We start from the raw sequence: 15,031 nt of genomic DNA, 5'->3' as shown, positions 1-15,031 counted from the left end.
AAGTTGTTCCTGCTGCAGTCAGTGGCTCCGGGAGATGGATCCCTGTGGGGGTCTGGCACAGATCCTGCTCCCACAACCTGGAGGGAGCGATGGTGTTTGCACAGTGCAGGGGGTGCAGCTCTGGGGAGGAGACAGACCCAGAGGAACAGCTCCCAGCTCCAAAAGTCTGCATCATGTCAGGGAGCCACATGCCGCAGGTTGGAGCACAGCATCGGTTGGTGACCCCGGGAGGATGCTGGAGCCGGGCACTGGTGCCTGCGGACTCCTCCCTGGCCATGTGCTGAGCAGGGGGCTGCTGGGCTGAGTTGCTGTCTGAGCAAAATACAGGGGTGTTATGGGAAGGTTTGCTTTTGGCTTTGGGGCTGGACAATTCTCACCAGCATCTACCCATTTTCCCTCGCTGCATCACTCCAGGCTCTTTTCCTCGGCAAAGCGGGTCCAGGACATGCACTGGTTCTGCTGAGTCTCTCCACCCTGTGGGATGGATGGATGGATGGATGGGGGCTGGCATGGCACGCTGGGGCCATGTGCTTCAGTTTTCATTTCCTGGTGCAAGCATGGGGAGCCGGGAAGTCGGTGGCTGGAGCTGCCTCATCTGGTTCCAATTTAAGGGAGAAATGGGCTTAATGGAGCTGGGCCATGTGGCTCCCATTACGGCGAGGCTTTGCAGGTCACGCAGAGAGAATCCAGCCTTCAGGGAGCTCGCCCTACATAGCTGGCAGGGGTGAGGGGTGGTCTGGGGAGTGCCTGCGCAGTGGTCTCCTCATTTCTTGGTAAGCCTCAATTTTTTTTGCTGTAAAAAGAAATCAAAAGGCAAATAAGAGCAACTCCAAATGTTTCTTCCTCCCACCCCTCAAACCTTGCCATTTTTCCTTGCCCTCCCATCAGTTTTGGTGACCTGTCTCATAATTTATGGGCTCTTATGGGTGATGCACCCCATCAGCCTTCAGAAGACACTGAACCAGCCCCTGCATGTCCCCCAGGATCTCCTAGTCCCTGACTTCCCTGCACTGGTCACAGTGACAGAGAAGTCCTGGATGGGCCATTTCACAGTGAGTGAGCTCCATAGCTCCATAGCTTTGTCCTGCTCACCCAGGAGGGACTTTGCCCCAAGGGTTTTGTAGTCAGTACTGGGGAGTAATTGAAAACTTGGATGGTGAAACCAAAAGTGGTTCCTAGGAGTCTTTTACTTCTATCCAGTGCCTTCCCCCTGGTATACAACAAATCCTATCCAGGCATCTGTTTGTTATTGTATTTTATTTATTTTGTTGTTGCACACCAGTTTATAGGTGAGACATCACCTATTTAGCAAAATCACTTGCACTGATCCTTGGTGCATCAGTTTTTCCCTACTTTTTACCATCTCCTCTCCAGGAGCTGAAGCCTGTTCCTCCATAGATCAGAGCAAAGAATTATTTGAAATCAGTTGGCAACACCGAGCGCATCTCACTTGTCACCCATTGGTGCCCACCAAAGCCACTCTATCACTCCCCTCCTCAGCCGGACAGGGGAGAGAAAATATAACAAAAGGCTTGTGGGTTGATATAAGGGCAGGGAGAGATCATTCACCAATTACCGTCACAGGCAAAACAGACTCAACTTGGGGAAATTAGTTTAATTTGTTACCAATCAAATCAGAGTAGGGTAATGAGAAAATAAAAACTAAATCTTAAAACATCTTCCCCGCTACACCTCCCTTCTTCCCCGGCTTAACTTTACTCCTGAGTTCTCTACCTCCTCCCCCGCAGTGGCACAGGGGGATGGGGAATGGGAGTTGGGGTCAGTTCATCACATGCTGTCTCTGCTGCTCCTTCCTCCTCAGGGGGAGGACTCCTCACTCTTCCCCTGCTCTGGCATGGGCTCCCTCCTACAAGCTGCAGTCCTTCATGAACTTCTCCAACGTGGGTCCTTCCCATGGGCTGCAGTTCTTCACGAACTGCTCCAGCGTGAGTCCCTTCCCCGAGCTGCAGTCCTTCAGGCACAGACTGCTCCAGTGTGGGTCCCCCGCGGGGTCACAAGTCCTGCCAGAAAACCTGCTCCAGTGTGGGCTTCTCTCTCCATGGATCTGCAGGTCCTGCCAGGGCTTCCCACAGGGTCACAGCCTACTTCAGGAACCCACCTGCTCCGGCGTGGGGTCCTCCCTGGGCTGCAGGTGGATATCCGCTCCACCGTGGACCTCCCTGGGCTGCAGGGGGACAGCCTGCCTCACCAGGGTCTTCCCCACGGGCTGCAGGAGAATCTCTGCTCCGGCGCCTGGAGCACCTCCTCCCCCTCCTTCTGTACTGACCTGGGGGTCTGCAGGGTTGTTTCTCTCATGTATTCTCACTTCTCTCTCCGGCTGCAGTTGTGCAGCTTTTCCCCCCCTTCTTAAATATGTTCTCCCAGAGGCGCTGATGGGCTTGGCCTTGGCCTTGGCCAGTGGTGAGTCCGACTTGGAGCTGGCTGGCACTGGCTCTGTTGGACATGGGGGATGCTTCTAGTAGCTTCTCACAGAAGCCACTCCTGTAGCCCCCCCCCCCCCGCTACCAAAACCTTGCCACACAAACCCAATACAATTTCCAAGGAGGGAAAGCAACCTTCTGCCTTGTAGGGACGTGTCCCACTCACTCTTGGCTACCTCCTGCCTCCACCCCATCTCTCCTGGTCCTCTCCAGTCTGTTTCCCCAGGACCGTGGCCATTGCTGGGCTTCCCAGCATCTCTGCAGGGTTAATCAGTGCTGAGTCCCATATTCAGAGCACTGAATGCTGCAGCAGGGTTTGGCTTCTGCGGCTCAGCAAGGGGCTGCGCGTTTCCCAGTTCCCTGCGGATTAATTTTGGTGGATAACAGACTTCTTCAGTGAGCTGCTGGTGATGATGTATTTGAAACTCCAGGATGGTGCATTATCTTTGGGGCAAAGTCTGAATCTTCCTAGTGATTTGGAAAGTGTGTGGCGTGCTGGAGACTGGCAGGATATAAGCAGTGGCTGTGGTGATAGGGGAGAGTGCTGCTGTCGCTGGAGATCATGGAATAGATCCAGCCACAAAAAGCTCAGCAGCACTTTCAGGAGAGACAGGCACTTAAAAGATCAAATCCCCTTGACCTTCCAGAGAGATTTATGTCCCCAGGAATGTGCTCACGCTGTCACCATGGGCATATGACACAAGTGGTACATCTGCAGCAACCCAGTGACTATATAGGCAGGGTTTGGGCAGCAGCTATCTCCTTGGCTTGGGCACCATGGCAGCAATCGGCTTGCAGCCCCTGGGAAGTGTCCTCCTACCTCCCAGCCCTAAGCATCTCGCTGCAGCTGAGGGCTGCTGGGTTTTCTCTCCCTTGCCTTCTGATGGGCTCCAGGAGAAGAGGTGTGGGGACAAAATTCGAGTTAAAAGTCCCACATTTCTATGTCATGGGAACTTCTGACTTTTCAAAACTCTTTTTTGTTCCAATCTGGAATGAAAACAAAGAAACTCGAAGCTGTTGTCAGAGGTAAAAAGCTCTAATAGGTGAAGGGGACCCTTCAACCCTTTATTTTAAATTTAAGCACTAACCTGGCTTGTTACATCTTGAAACATCTGATGCTATCTTGCAGATCAAAGCCTCCTTGTTTGGGTTGTAATGAAGTGTCAAACCGTTTCCTTGCAACACAAACAGGAGACACTTTGATCTGCAAAACAAGATATTTAAGAACCCTACTAGCAAGGGCCCTTCAAGTTTAGCAGCACTGTAAAGCAGTGGAATATTGGAAGTCGGGTATTGTTTCATATTGAGACTTTCCAGGTTATGGCAGCTGATAGTGTGTGTAACTGTCACACCTGTGCCAGGAATGACATGAAAATCATCTAAAACAAAACAATAGTGAACTGAAGAACCGAACTGATAATTTTTCTAACAGTTTCCAAAAGCAGTTGTTGGGGTTTTTTCCCCCTTTTTCCAGAGGGCTTGTTTCTGTGGGAAATGTTATTGCAGTCAATGTGAGCTCTCCACAAAATGTCAGCTTGTCTGAAAGATTTGCAGCAGCGAATTGTTTTGAGGAAAAAAGAACCCCACAACTCTGGGTGGTTCAGCTGGAGGGAGCGCTGCCTGCACTCCTGCTCCCTTGGTCTTGCTTTTCCCTGGCCTGTTTAACCCGTGCATCATCCCATGAGGGCTCTCTGGGGTGTCTGTGCAGGCACCGGTCTTGATTTGCTCAGGCTGGAGCTGCTCACGCGTCTCTCCCTGCTTGGCTGCAGGCTCAGCGCTGGCGCAACGAGAACTACGAGAGGCCCGTGGACCTGGAGGGCTCCGGGGATGATGACCCCTTTGGGGATGATGAACTGGACGATGTCTACTCGGGCTCCGGCTCGGGGTGTAAGTAGCTGCGGGGTTTCTGGGGAAGGGTCCCTGGGGAGCCTGGCTATGAGTTTGGGTGGGACTGGAGTGGGGCTTGCCATGGGAAGTGAGAGAGGGGATCACTCCTTATCCCTCTCTGGAGCTGCCCTCTCCTAGACAAAAGCAAAGGGAACTGTCCCAAAGGTTGAGCTCAAATGACTCCATTTCCCATTTCAGTCTCTGGCCCCACGGGGCAGGATTAGCCCTTCCCCAGCACAGTAGCACATGCCATGTTATAGAGGTTTCGTTGACCCCAGTGAGGGGCTTTGGCCACTGCATGGGAATTTGAAGCCCTTGGTTTCTGCTTAGCCTGGAACAAGTCCATGATCTCAGGTTTTTTTGGGGTGAGGCCAGGTGCATGTCAGCCCTGGGAAATGCTGGGGCAGCAGCAGGTTCACCCTTCGCTCTTCTCCCCTTCTTTCAGATTTTGAGCAGGAATCGGGGCTCGAGACAGCAGTGAGCCTCACCACGGACACGTCCATCACGCTCCCCACCACGGCGGCCGTGCTGCCTATCACCTCAGTGCAGCCTGTGGCAACCCCCTTTGAACCATTCCCTGCTGAGGACACCACCCCTGAGCAGACAACCAGCGTCTTGTATATCCCCAGGATGACAGAGACACCAGTGATCCCCAGTTGGAAAGCAACCACCACCAGTACCACTGCCAGCGACTCCCCTACCACCACGACTACCACCACGACCACCACGGCCACCACCACCACCAGCACCACCATGGCCATGACCACCACCAGCACCACCATGGCCACTGCTAAGCCCACCACCGTCCGGAGGTTCCTGCCCCCCCTTGTCACCAAGGCAGCCACCACCCGGGCCACGACCCTGGAGACACCCACCACCTCCATCCTCGAAACCAGCACACCAACAGAGGTGGCCACATCACAGCTTGTCCCCACCAGCACGGCCAAGCCCAGGTCCCTGCCAAAACCAAGCACCTCCAGGACTGCAGACCTCACAGAAAAAAGCACTGCCTTGCCATCCAGTCCTGCCACGCTGCCACCCACAGAAGCCCCCCAGGTAGGAGGCAGGAGCCCTTCTCACCTGCTAAAGGGCTTGTGGGCCACGTTTGAAGCCAAGCAATGGTGATGGGAAGCCTTTGGGGTTGATCCGTCTTTAGCCAGTTGCTCAGAGGGAAGTCAAGTCAGATTGGGCTCTTCCCAGCTCTGTGGGGAGTAGAACATTTGGGGAGCTGGAGAGGGGAGATTAAAGGGTGGGGGATGTAGCACAGGCAGCGCATGGTGATGGGGCTGGCATGAGAGGTGATGGGGGGCACCCAGGGGTATGCCACGAGTCCCCGGTGCCCCTGGCTCTGCCGTGCCCAGCTGCTCAGGAGCAGTTTCCCCAGGCAGGAGGGGAGCAGGGCCGGGGGTACCACCGCCCCATGGGGAAAGAGCAGCTTTCCTCTGGGTTTGGTGTCTGGGCTCATTGTACCGTTTCCCAACTTGCAGCCCCTCAGTGGGAGGTCCAAATGCTCCGCAATTAAGGCTTGATGGTGCATTTCCAGCCCCTCGGGTGTCCTGAGCAGGGGATTTAATCTGCTGATCCATCTCTCATTCAGAACCCCCCAGGGGCCCTTTGAAAACCGCTTTGACTGAAAGGTGGAGTGATTTGTCTGAACTAGTCCCTCTTTTCTGTGTCCGTATATGTATGTATAGCGCTCTGGGCTTTCGCTGACCTTCAATTAATCTCTGTCACAAAAACGCCTGCTTGTGGGAAGCAGTGAGCCATGCACTTATGCCGGGGGCAGCTTGACATGGAGAGGGCTCTTACTCGCCCTCCCCGGCTTGGGCCCATCGAGCTCTTCGCTCATCCCAATTTGTAATGTCCCGAGGCAGGCGTGGAGGGAGCTGTTTGCCCCGCGAAGGAGGGATCCTGGGGAGGTTTTGCTGGGGGATGCTCAGTGTGGTCCAGCTCAGCATGTGGACACGTAGCAGGTCAGGCTGCTGGGACAAGGAGGAAGGTCAGGGGGGATTTGGCCCTGAGGGAGCTGCAGGTGTGGGGATGTGCAGGAGGCAATGAATAGGTCAGGGTTGGGTTGGAGCAGTTCATCTGCCCAGCCCATGTTTGCTATCCAGGCTGGGTTTGCCTCCTTGCCAAGGAGGCTTGGTCAGGGACCACGGCAGGGATCTGGGCTGGCTCCATGGCCTGGGTGAGAAGGACCCATCTTCCTGCTCCTGCCCTGTGCTGCAGGGCTGCAACCATAAGAGCAGGTTGAAGGGAGATCCTTACACTTCTTATGTTGCTGTAGCACACACCGTTGCATCACTTCATGTCTAGCAAGGAGGCATCTGTGAGATGTTTTAGCAAGCCATCGGTCTGCACTGGGGACAGAGAGCTCAAATGAGGGTCTGGGCTGTGGGGCTCTCTTTAGGGGAAGCTACAGGGAACAGGTGAGAGTTTGTGCATCTTGTGGGCACCTGGGATGGGGACAGACAAGAATGGTCCAGCTCAGCCACGGTGGCCTCAGCCTTTTGGTGACCATCAAGATGTGGGGTTGTTTTGCTTGCTGCAATATAACTGTCCACTTCAGTGACACAGGGAAGGGACACCCCAGTGTTATCCCCCATGTTCCCTGCTGAGAGGGCCACCCTGCCATCGGTGCTGTGATGTCCTTCCTCTGGACACATCAGAGCTGCTGGAGGCAGGAACCACCCTTTGGTCCTTGTCCCCTGCTCCATCTTGTCCTTTCTCCCAGATGGAGCCAGGGGAGGTGATGACAGTCCCTGACAACGAGCTGGAGGTCCCGGTCAGCAGCGGCCCCAGTGGGGACTTTGAGATCCGGGAGGAGGAAGAAACGACTCGTCCCGAGCTCAGTAACGAGGTGATGGCTGTGGTGACGCCGCCGTCGGGACCCGGGCTGGGCAAGAACGCAGAGCCGGGGCTGATTGACAACACGATAGACTCCGGTAACTCAGCCGCTCAGCTCCCTCAGAAGAACATCCTGGAGAGGAAAGAAGTATTGATAGGTGAGACCGGAGGCCATGGGCTTGCGGGTAAAGAGCTGGTGTGTTTGTGGGCTGCTCAGACAGCTGGGCTGTTCATGCCCCAGGAGAGGGGTTGGTCTTTGGCAGGGCATTGGGGTAGTGTGGAGCCTGGGTTAACCCACAGTCACCTGCCAAAATAGCTCCAGAGCCTGTGCTGGGGGGGTTCCCAGAGGTCTTCATATCTTTGACAGGAGAGTGCAGAGCTGTGCACAATTTGCTTTTGCTAAGATGGGTTTTCAGGAGAAAAATAGGACAAACTTGCAAAGAACAAAACCAAGCTGGAATCCAAAATGGTCCCCCCCAAATTATTTGTGCTGAAAGCCAGGCTGGGACTGCGGCGCAGCACTGACGGCTGTGCCACTTCTCTGTATTACAGCGGTGATCGTGGGTGGTGTGGTGGGAGCCCTCTTTGCTGCCTTCCTGGTCATGCTGCTCATCTACCGGATGAAGAAGAAGGACGAGGGCAGTTACACGCTGGAGGAGCCCAAGCAAGCCAATGTGACGTACCAGAAGCCTGACAAGCAGGAGGAGTTTTATGCGTAGAAGGAGAGCCCAGCGTGCCTCGCTCTCCCTCCCTCCCTGCTCCAAACTCTCCCTCCTCCTCTACTTCATCCAGTATCTCTCCCCTCCCCCTCCCCCTCTTTTTCTCTCTTTTTTGGATCAGACTGTGAATTTAAAAAGCAAAACCCACAACAGCTAAAGGAGAAAACACATCTTCGGCATGATGAAAAATCAAGCGCCCAGAGCATCGCCGAGTTCAAACCGAGTACCACTGGCCTTTGTGCAGCGGGAGGGACGGGGCAAGGAGCCAACACCAAGGAACCTGTGCCCGGGGAGTGCCCTGGCGAGCGCAGGACGGGGCGGTCAGGCTGCTGACAGCGGCTGGAGGTCACTGGGCTTTTCCCACCAACACAATGGACTCTGGGATCCGGACACCTTCTACCAGCCCTGGGGCGCAGTGGGGTTGATTTGGATTTATCTTCCTTTTTTTTTTCCCTTCGGAAAGGAGGGAGGTTTCTTTCCCTCTCTCTTGTTTTTATTTTTTACTTTCTTTTTGAATGGGGTTGGTTGCTTTGCAGGAATTACCTTGCTCCCTGCTTCTGTTTGAAGAGAGGACACGACTCTCAAATATGCTTCGAACCTTGAAAAAAGCACAAGGGGCTGGAATACCTGATGCCCTGGGGTTTGCTCTTGGAGTGGGGGAAAAAAATAAATACAAACATGGCCAGTACGCTGGAAATTATCTCTTTAGATCAACTCTTTGGAGAGTTTGTGGAGCAGCAAGAAGCTGCATTGGGGTATCTCATGCTGCTCCCCTCCTGCCACCACCTCGCTTTACTGCATCACTGTGCACAGCCAGAGACCTTGAATCTATAGAAACCGCGTGTTGCTGGCCACTGAGGGGTTTGGTTGAGAAGGGACCTCGCATTTGCTGGGTTTTCACTGTGACCAATAAAACTCAGCTTGCACAGTACCACCGACAGCACTGGTTTTAAAATGGAGTGGGACGTTGCTTGGTGGGGAGTTGGTAGGGAGAAGAGTTGGAAACGGAGAAGCTAAATCGTCTCCCCAGTTCCTCCAGAGGGGATAACAAAGCTCTACAAGGCGTGAGAGGCAGCCTAAGAAAAGAAATGCAAAGCAGAGGCAATACTCTGTTCCCTCAGGGGTTGGGCAGGGGTCCCCGCCGGGCCACTCGCACCCAGAAGGTGAGGAAGGTGAGGCACAGCGGTGGCTTTCCACCAGTCAGCCCCAGGGCAGGTTGGCTGCTACATATCTTTTGCAAGACACAGGACTGATGGTTTGTGTTTCTTTCATTGTTGCTTAAATTCCAGTATAACCCACAGGGCACCCAGGAGCCTGAGAGCAATAGATCCTGGAAGCCATCATCACCCAAGTGCAGTGGTTTCCCCTCTGATGCTACCTAAGGTGCAGAGCAGCAGGGCCTAATCCAGAGCCCAACTGTGCCTTCTAGAAAGGCTAGATTTCTTTGGAGCAAGCTCTCTGCACAGAAAAGTCATTAAATATTTCAATGAGTTGGCTTTTAATTAGCTGAAGCGCTGTTTGCAATGCAGTCAAGGAGCTTTGTTTTCATGATGGTTGCAATCTCGATGGTGTCCCATGGAGACCTTAGTTTTCCTCTTAGAGCAATTTAAACAGGAAAAGCAGAAAAAAATCAGTTGCTTTGACTCTGTTGCATCGTGAATTAACCTGCAGAGACACAGTGACACTTTGTCCCCTCAGGGAGTTAGTGGATATAGGGATTTATGACCCTGGTGGAGGCTACAAGACAGCAGCGCTTCTTTATGTTAGGAATTCGAGAGGCCAAACGCATATTTTTATATATATATATATATATATATACACACACACACACACACACTCACATACATACACGGTTATATATATATATATGAAATGAAATCCCTGTAAATTTTCATTGCACTGCATATGATGGCTGGATGGGACTTTGTGGTTGTGAAGATGTGAGGTTTGGGCTATGCTCCCTTGGGATGTGCAGCGTGGAGGCTGCGACCCAAAATGCCAACCTGGTTTTACTTCAGGGTAGGGAGCAGAGCTCCTGTGCCCAAGTCAGCTCTAAAATCTCCATTTTAGAGATGTCAGCCTCAAAATAGTCATCATATTGGTTCTTTTAGTTTGGAGAAGACGGTCCTGTTGGATGTCTTGGATGATGATGCTGAAAGGCACACGGTGTAGAGAGTGTGTGTGCATGTGTGTGTGCCTGTGTACACCCATTTCTTGGGTCCATCCTGGCTATGGAGGATGAGGATGCTGCAAAGGGGGGGCCACATGTCTGAAGAAGGCTGGTGCCAACCTGGCTCCAAGAGCCACTTTCTCTGTCCTGCTTGAATGGAAGAGTTTCAACTCGTTTAATGGTTTTGGGGGTTTTGGGTCCTGTTGGGACTACACAAAGGGCTCTAGCTGTTGTGGAGTACAGGAATCAAGCCTTTTCATGATTTAATGAGTTGGGCATAGCAAGTATCAAGGCCACCCAAAATCACCATCTTTTGGAAAAATGTGGACTTAATCTTTTGAGCTTGCATTAAAAAAAACCCTCCGAGCTTAATGTTTTAAATGCTGCTTTTCTCAGCTGCTTCCCTAATCTTCTTCATTCCATTTTTTTCCCATTTAATAGTCTGAAGTTCTATAATACAATTTTTTTATTCACTCAAGCTTAACCTTGGTTCGCTCAGCTGGTGTTAAGTTGTAATCCCGGCACTTAAATCCGTTACAGTTTCAGAAGTGAGGAAGGCTGGAAGTGGGAGGGCGAGAGGAGGCTGGGCAGCGCTTTCTCTTGCAGTAATTAAAAGTACGAGACAACCACATACAAAAAAAGGTGAAGGCAATTAAACTGGTAATCAGAATTGACCAAAGTCTTAATTCGTTGTATGTCTGCTGCTTCCACATGTTTGCTGTATTGCTCTCTGCCTGGAGAGGGGATGTGAGCTCAAGGAGACTGTTTTGGGCTTGGAGCCCACCTTTTTGTGGTGATAAATCATGATGGAGACTTTCCTGTCACCTCCACTCCCCAGGAGCACTGGGTTAGTTGTTGGAGTTGATGCTTGGAAGAAAAAAAGCCTTGTCTTGCTGGAGGACAGCTGATCTTGTGCCTCCCTTGTAGACTAGGGGGTGGTGGGACAGCGCTGAACATGGGCTGTGTTTTTTTGGGAAAGCCCAGCTCCAGAAAAATTGCAGATACCATCGGCTCTCTATTACCAGAGCAATGGGGGTAGGTAAAACCCCAGTGAAACCCAGATGAATGATGCTGCCAGAGTATGTAAGGGGGTTGGGGGTGGGGGGGGGCTGCAGTGTTGCCATCCCCCAGGCTGTGCATGACACCACGTGAACGTGGTGCGTCGCAGCTCCTGGCCCCGCACCGAGCGGCGGTGCCGAGCCGGCGGCTGTGCCGAGGGCAGCCGGAGGCAGATGGCGGGCAGCGGGGCGCAGCTGCCTCCTCCAGCAGGCACTTCTGCATGGACGCACGTGGCTCGCTGTGCTTTGGGGCTTTTGAGGGATTCCTGGTGTGAAGATGGATGGGGAAGAGGCAAGAAAGCACGGAGGGAGGAACGAGAGCATCTTTTCTCATCTGTCAATTTGGCCACAGAGAAAGTTTTTAGGAAAATTAACTCCAATGGTAGCTTGAGCATCTCCCGCATCATCCCTTTCCAAAGCCTGCCAGATTTGGTATTGTCTCTCTCTGCACAAATTCAGCCCCTTCCCCAGCCTGTGCGTATCCCTTGTAGTGCTATCATCCATGAACAGCTGCAGTCTCCCAGCTGGGATAGTGCCCAGATGTGCTCGTCCTTCCAGCTGTGCACCCCGAGGACGTGGGCGGCCACGTGGGCATAGAGGAGGGCTTTTCCACTTGCTTTTCTATTTCTTTTCTGCATGCCTTTGTGTGTGTGTGATACAGTGGAGCTGAAGGAAGACCCTTCACCATGCCAGTTCTGTAATTTTTGGAGAGCTGCAATTGCAAGGTGCGAAAGATGGTGTCAGCTCCTCTCCCAGCTGTGCTGATTTTCTCCCTCTCTCTCTCCGCTGTGATTTGCAGCTGCCGATGCCTCGGAGGAGAATGATAAAGTAACCAGTGACTCCTGGGCCACATAAATAAGGACGAGGCAGGATGAGGGGGTGAAATGGAAGGGAGGACCAGAAAATGTGTGCGAGAGCCCAAATGAGGGGGTGGAAGCAGGAGGATGGGAAGGGCAGGGGATGGAGGTGGGCCTGGCCAGCAGCAGGACCCAGCCTTGGACAGGTTTTGCAGGGGTGGGAGCGAGTTGCCCCTTTCCTCCAAAAATCTCTTTGATTTTGGACCTTTCAAAAATAAACAGCAGGACCCTGCAGTGGGGGGGATCCTGCTGCAGGGAAGGCGCTGGCGCTGGTCTGGATGTGTGCCGTGGCATGCTGGATTGCCTCTAAATTTCCCATTCCCTCCCCATTTTGCCGGGTGGATGCCGAAGATCCATGGCCAGGAGCTGATTTGCTCCACACGAGCCTTGGCTCCTGCTCCCCAGACTCATAATTCAGAGCTATCCGACCCCTGCCATGAGTCACCATCACGGAGGCTTTAACGGGAATAAAACCATTAGCTAAAAACAAGAATGGATTTTTTTTATTATTCCCACCCCACCCCCCCTTTTTATGATTATAAGCGTTTCTGGGCTCGGAGGGTTTCTACAAGGCTCTGGCAGCTCCTAAAGTGACATTGAGTTTTCAACACTGAAAGGTTTATTAGAATAACTGGCGTCTTACCAGGCGCCTCGCCAGCTGCTCGGCCGGGCTGGAGCCTGCAGCGACAGGGATGGGTGTGTTGTGCGTGTATGTATGTATATATATGTGTATGTAATTAATATATATGTATATATGTATATACGTGTGTGTGCAAAGCACACATGCGTGCACAGGTTCAATGTAAACTCTGCACCTAATGAGGAGGAGGAGGGTTTATTAGCCAGCATCGTGTGCTGGACTCTGCAGCCCTCGGACCCTGTCCTCTGCCATGGGCTGCAGGATTTGGCCCCGCGCCGCTGGCTCCTTCCTTCCCTCCTGCTCTTTGCCCTGATCCCGGCCACCTCGGCGCTGGGTCGGGGTCTGTCAGGGTTGAGGATAAGGAGCCTTTTGCCGACTGCCGCATCCCCGGCTGGAGCCGAAGTGGAGCCTGGGATGCTGGTGAGGCAGCCAAAGCCCCTTCGCGGCTCCGTGTTCGCTCTGGTTTGTCCCACATACCTTGTGCCTGCAGCTCCGTGGACGTACCCACACCCAGTCTCTATAGAGAAGTCTCAGTCTGGAGTGTACAAAAAAGTTTTCTTTGTCTTTTTTTTTTTTTTTTGGTTTTACTATTATTTTTATTTTTGGGAAAAAGTCACCCTAGGAGACGCCCGTGTGATGCCCAGATGTTTTTTTTCACTCCACATTCCAGACAGCTCATCCACTGCATCTCCAAAGACCTCAAGGGTACCAGTGACTTTACGTGCATAAACTACCCCTGTTCTGGGTCCCCCGGGTCTAAGTCATAAAAGTACAGCTGACAATCAAACCAGACAGAACTGCTGACTTTAGAAAAATATATATCAAATGCAGTTTGATAGAACTACTTTTTAAAATCACATGCTTATCTCTCACTAATGCTCACCACCATGTCTCCAGGATAAATTGACACCCATTGGTTCTTCTGTAAATAAACATGAAACATTCTTGTATAAATTAAAAAAAAAAAAAAGAAAAAAACTGAACAAAAAAATCCATTGATATACATCCAAAAAATATCCCTTTCCAGAAGATTTAAGTAATTAAAAGAAAAAGAAAAGCCCAACAAGTGAGCCCCACTTCACTTTTTCTTTGGAGCTGATTTAAATTCCCAATAGGAGAATGAAAAATCTTTAACAATAGAAGAAACTACAAGTGTTTTACCTTTCAATGAATATGGGAGGGGAAAAAAAAAATGCATGTAAATATTTTTAATAGGAAACATATCTTAAACAGAACTTTTTTTTGTATGTACATAACTCTTCTAGAGTTTAGTACTTAAATTGCTTCATAGTGTCTGTTAAAAAAACAAAAATAAAATAAAATAAAATGTTTGTTAATTGTTTTTGTTCTTACTCAATGGCCAAAACTTTAAAAATAATAAAAAAGACTATAAAAATAATCTTTGCCAATGGATCTAGCACTGTAATGGTACTGTCTATTTTTTTTAATTATTTCTGTGCTGTGCCCATTTATAAAAGGAGGAAAAAAAAAATAAAGTCATTTAAACATTGTCTGCCCAGGGCTTCACCTGCTTTCTTGCTGTGGGCTGCCTGTCCCCGGGTTTTTGTCGTGCCAGTGTGCAATGAAGGTGGAGGCAGAAGATCTCACTTGTTCTCAGGGCTCCATACCGTCACGCGAGGGATGGTTAATTAATGGTCTCCATGGCGACTCTGCAGCGATGCTGAGGAGCCAGTGGCAGCGTGGACCACACCAGCACAGCACAATTGCACCCGTGCTGGACCTTGGGGGAGGTTTGGATGTGGGGGGGGTGCTGCTGCAAGTGATACAGGTGTGTCTTAACAGCACGGAGAGCTGCAGAGCATTTTGGCTGAGCCACTTTGTCCTCACGTCCCACGAGCATCACCAGCAAGCTGGGGAAGATGTCCAAGCTGTAAGAGCTGTCCACCTGGGGTCCTGCTCTCACAGCTCTCCTTTCCAAAATGATTCCTGGAAGCGGACGTGGTGAGAGATTTGGCAGTGATGCTGTTGGCCTCCGTAAGGAGATACTTGGATGTATTTAACCAGCTCCTGCATTGCAGAGGCCAGACCTCCGTGGATGCATCCCGCCTCGCAGCAGAAGGCATGGTTTGTATGGCCTCAGCCGTGGCCAAGGGCAAATGCCATGCCCCAGGAGGTTACCAGCAGTGTTTTCCCAGCCCCACAGGCCAGACGTGCTCCATGTTATGTGCCAGCAAATCTGCACGCAGCCCTGGTGATGTTGTACTGCTGGTGTGAATTTCAGGGAACATCACTTTGTTTGGGTTTGGGGTACATTTCTTGAAGGGTTGCTGGCTTTTATTACCAAACTGGACCCTGCTTCCCTTATAAATCTCTGGCTGAAGGCTCTCATGCTCCATCACTAAGTAAGTGCTTCATCCACTATAAAATGGTTAAACTGCTGCTCTGTATAAC

The 15,031-nt window shown here is 51.6% G+C and overlaps 1 protein-coding gene across 1 annotated transcript in view; it reads left to right on the top strand.

Moving 5' to 3' along the window:
- Positions 1–14,132, top strand: part of SDC3 (syndecan 3) — a 50,058-nt gene extending 35,926 nt beyond the window's left edge. Inside the window, exons 2-5 of the mRNA XM_069803369.1 lie at positions 4,211–4,328; positions 4,774–5,384; positions 7,063–7,333; positions 7,728–14,132. Of these exons, the coding sequence (XP_069659470.1) occupies positions 4,211–4,328; positions 4,774–5,384; positions 7,063–7,333; positions 7,728–7,894 (1,167 nt within the window). The 3' untranslated portion in view covers positions 7,895–14,132. The remainder of the gene's footprint in view (positions 1–4,210; positions 4,329–4,773; positions 5,385–7,062; positions 7,334–7,727) is intronic.
- The last annotated feature ends 899 nt before the right edge of the window (positions 14,133–15,031 follow it).

This window comes from Haliaeetus albicilla, chromosome 16 (genome assembly GCF_947461875.1).
Source record: "Haliaeetus albicilla chromosome 16, bHalAlb1.1, whole genome shotgun sequence".
Classification (NCBI taxonomy): Eukaryota; Metazoa; Chordata; class Aves; order Accipitriformes; family Accipitridae; genus Haliaeetus; species Haliaeetus albicilla.
The sequence above is the reverse complement of the archived record's forward strand: the minus strand, read 5'-3'. Positions and strand labels throughout refer to the sequence as shown.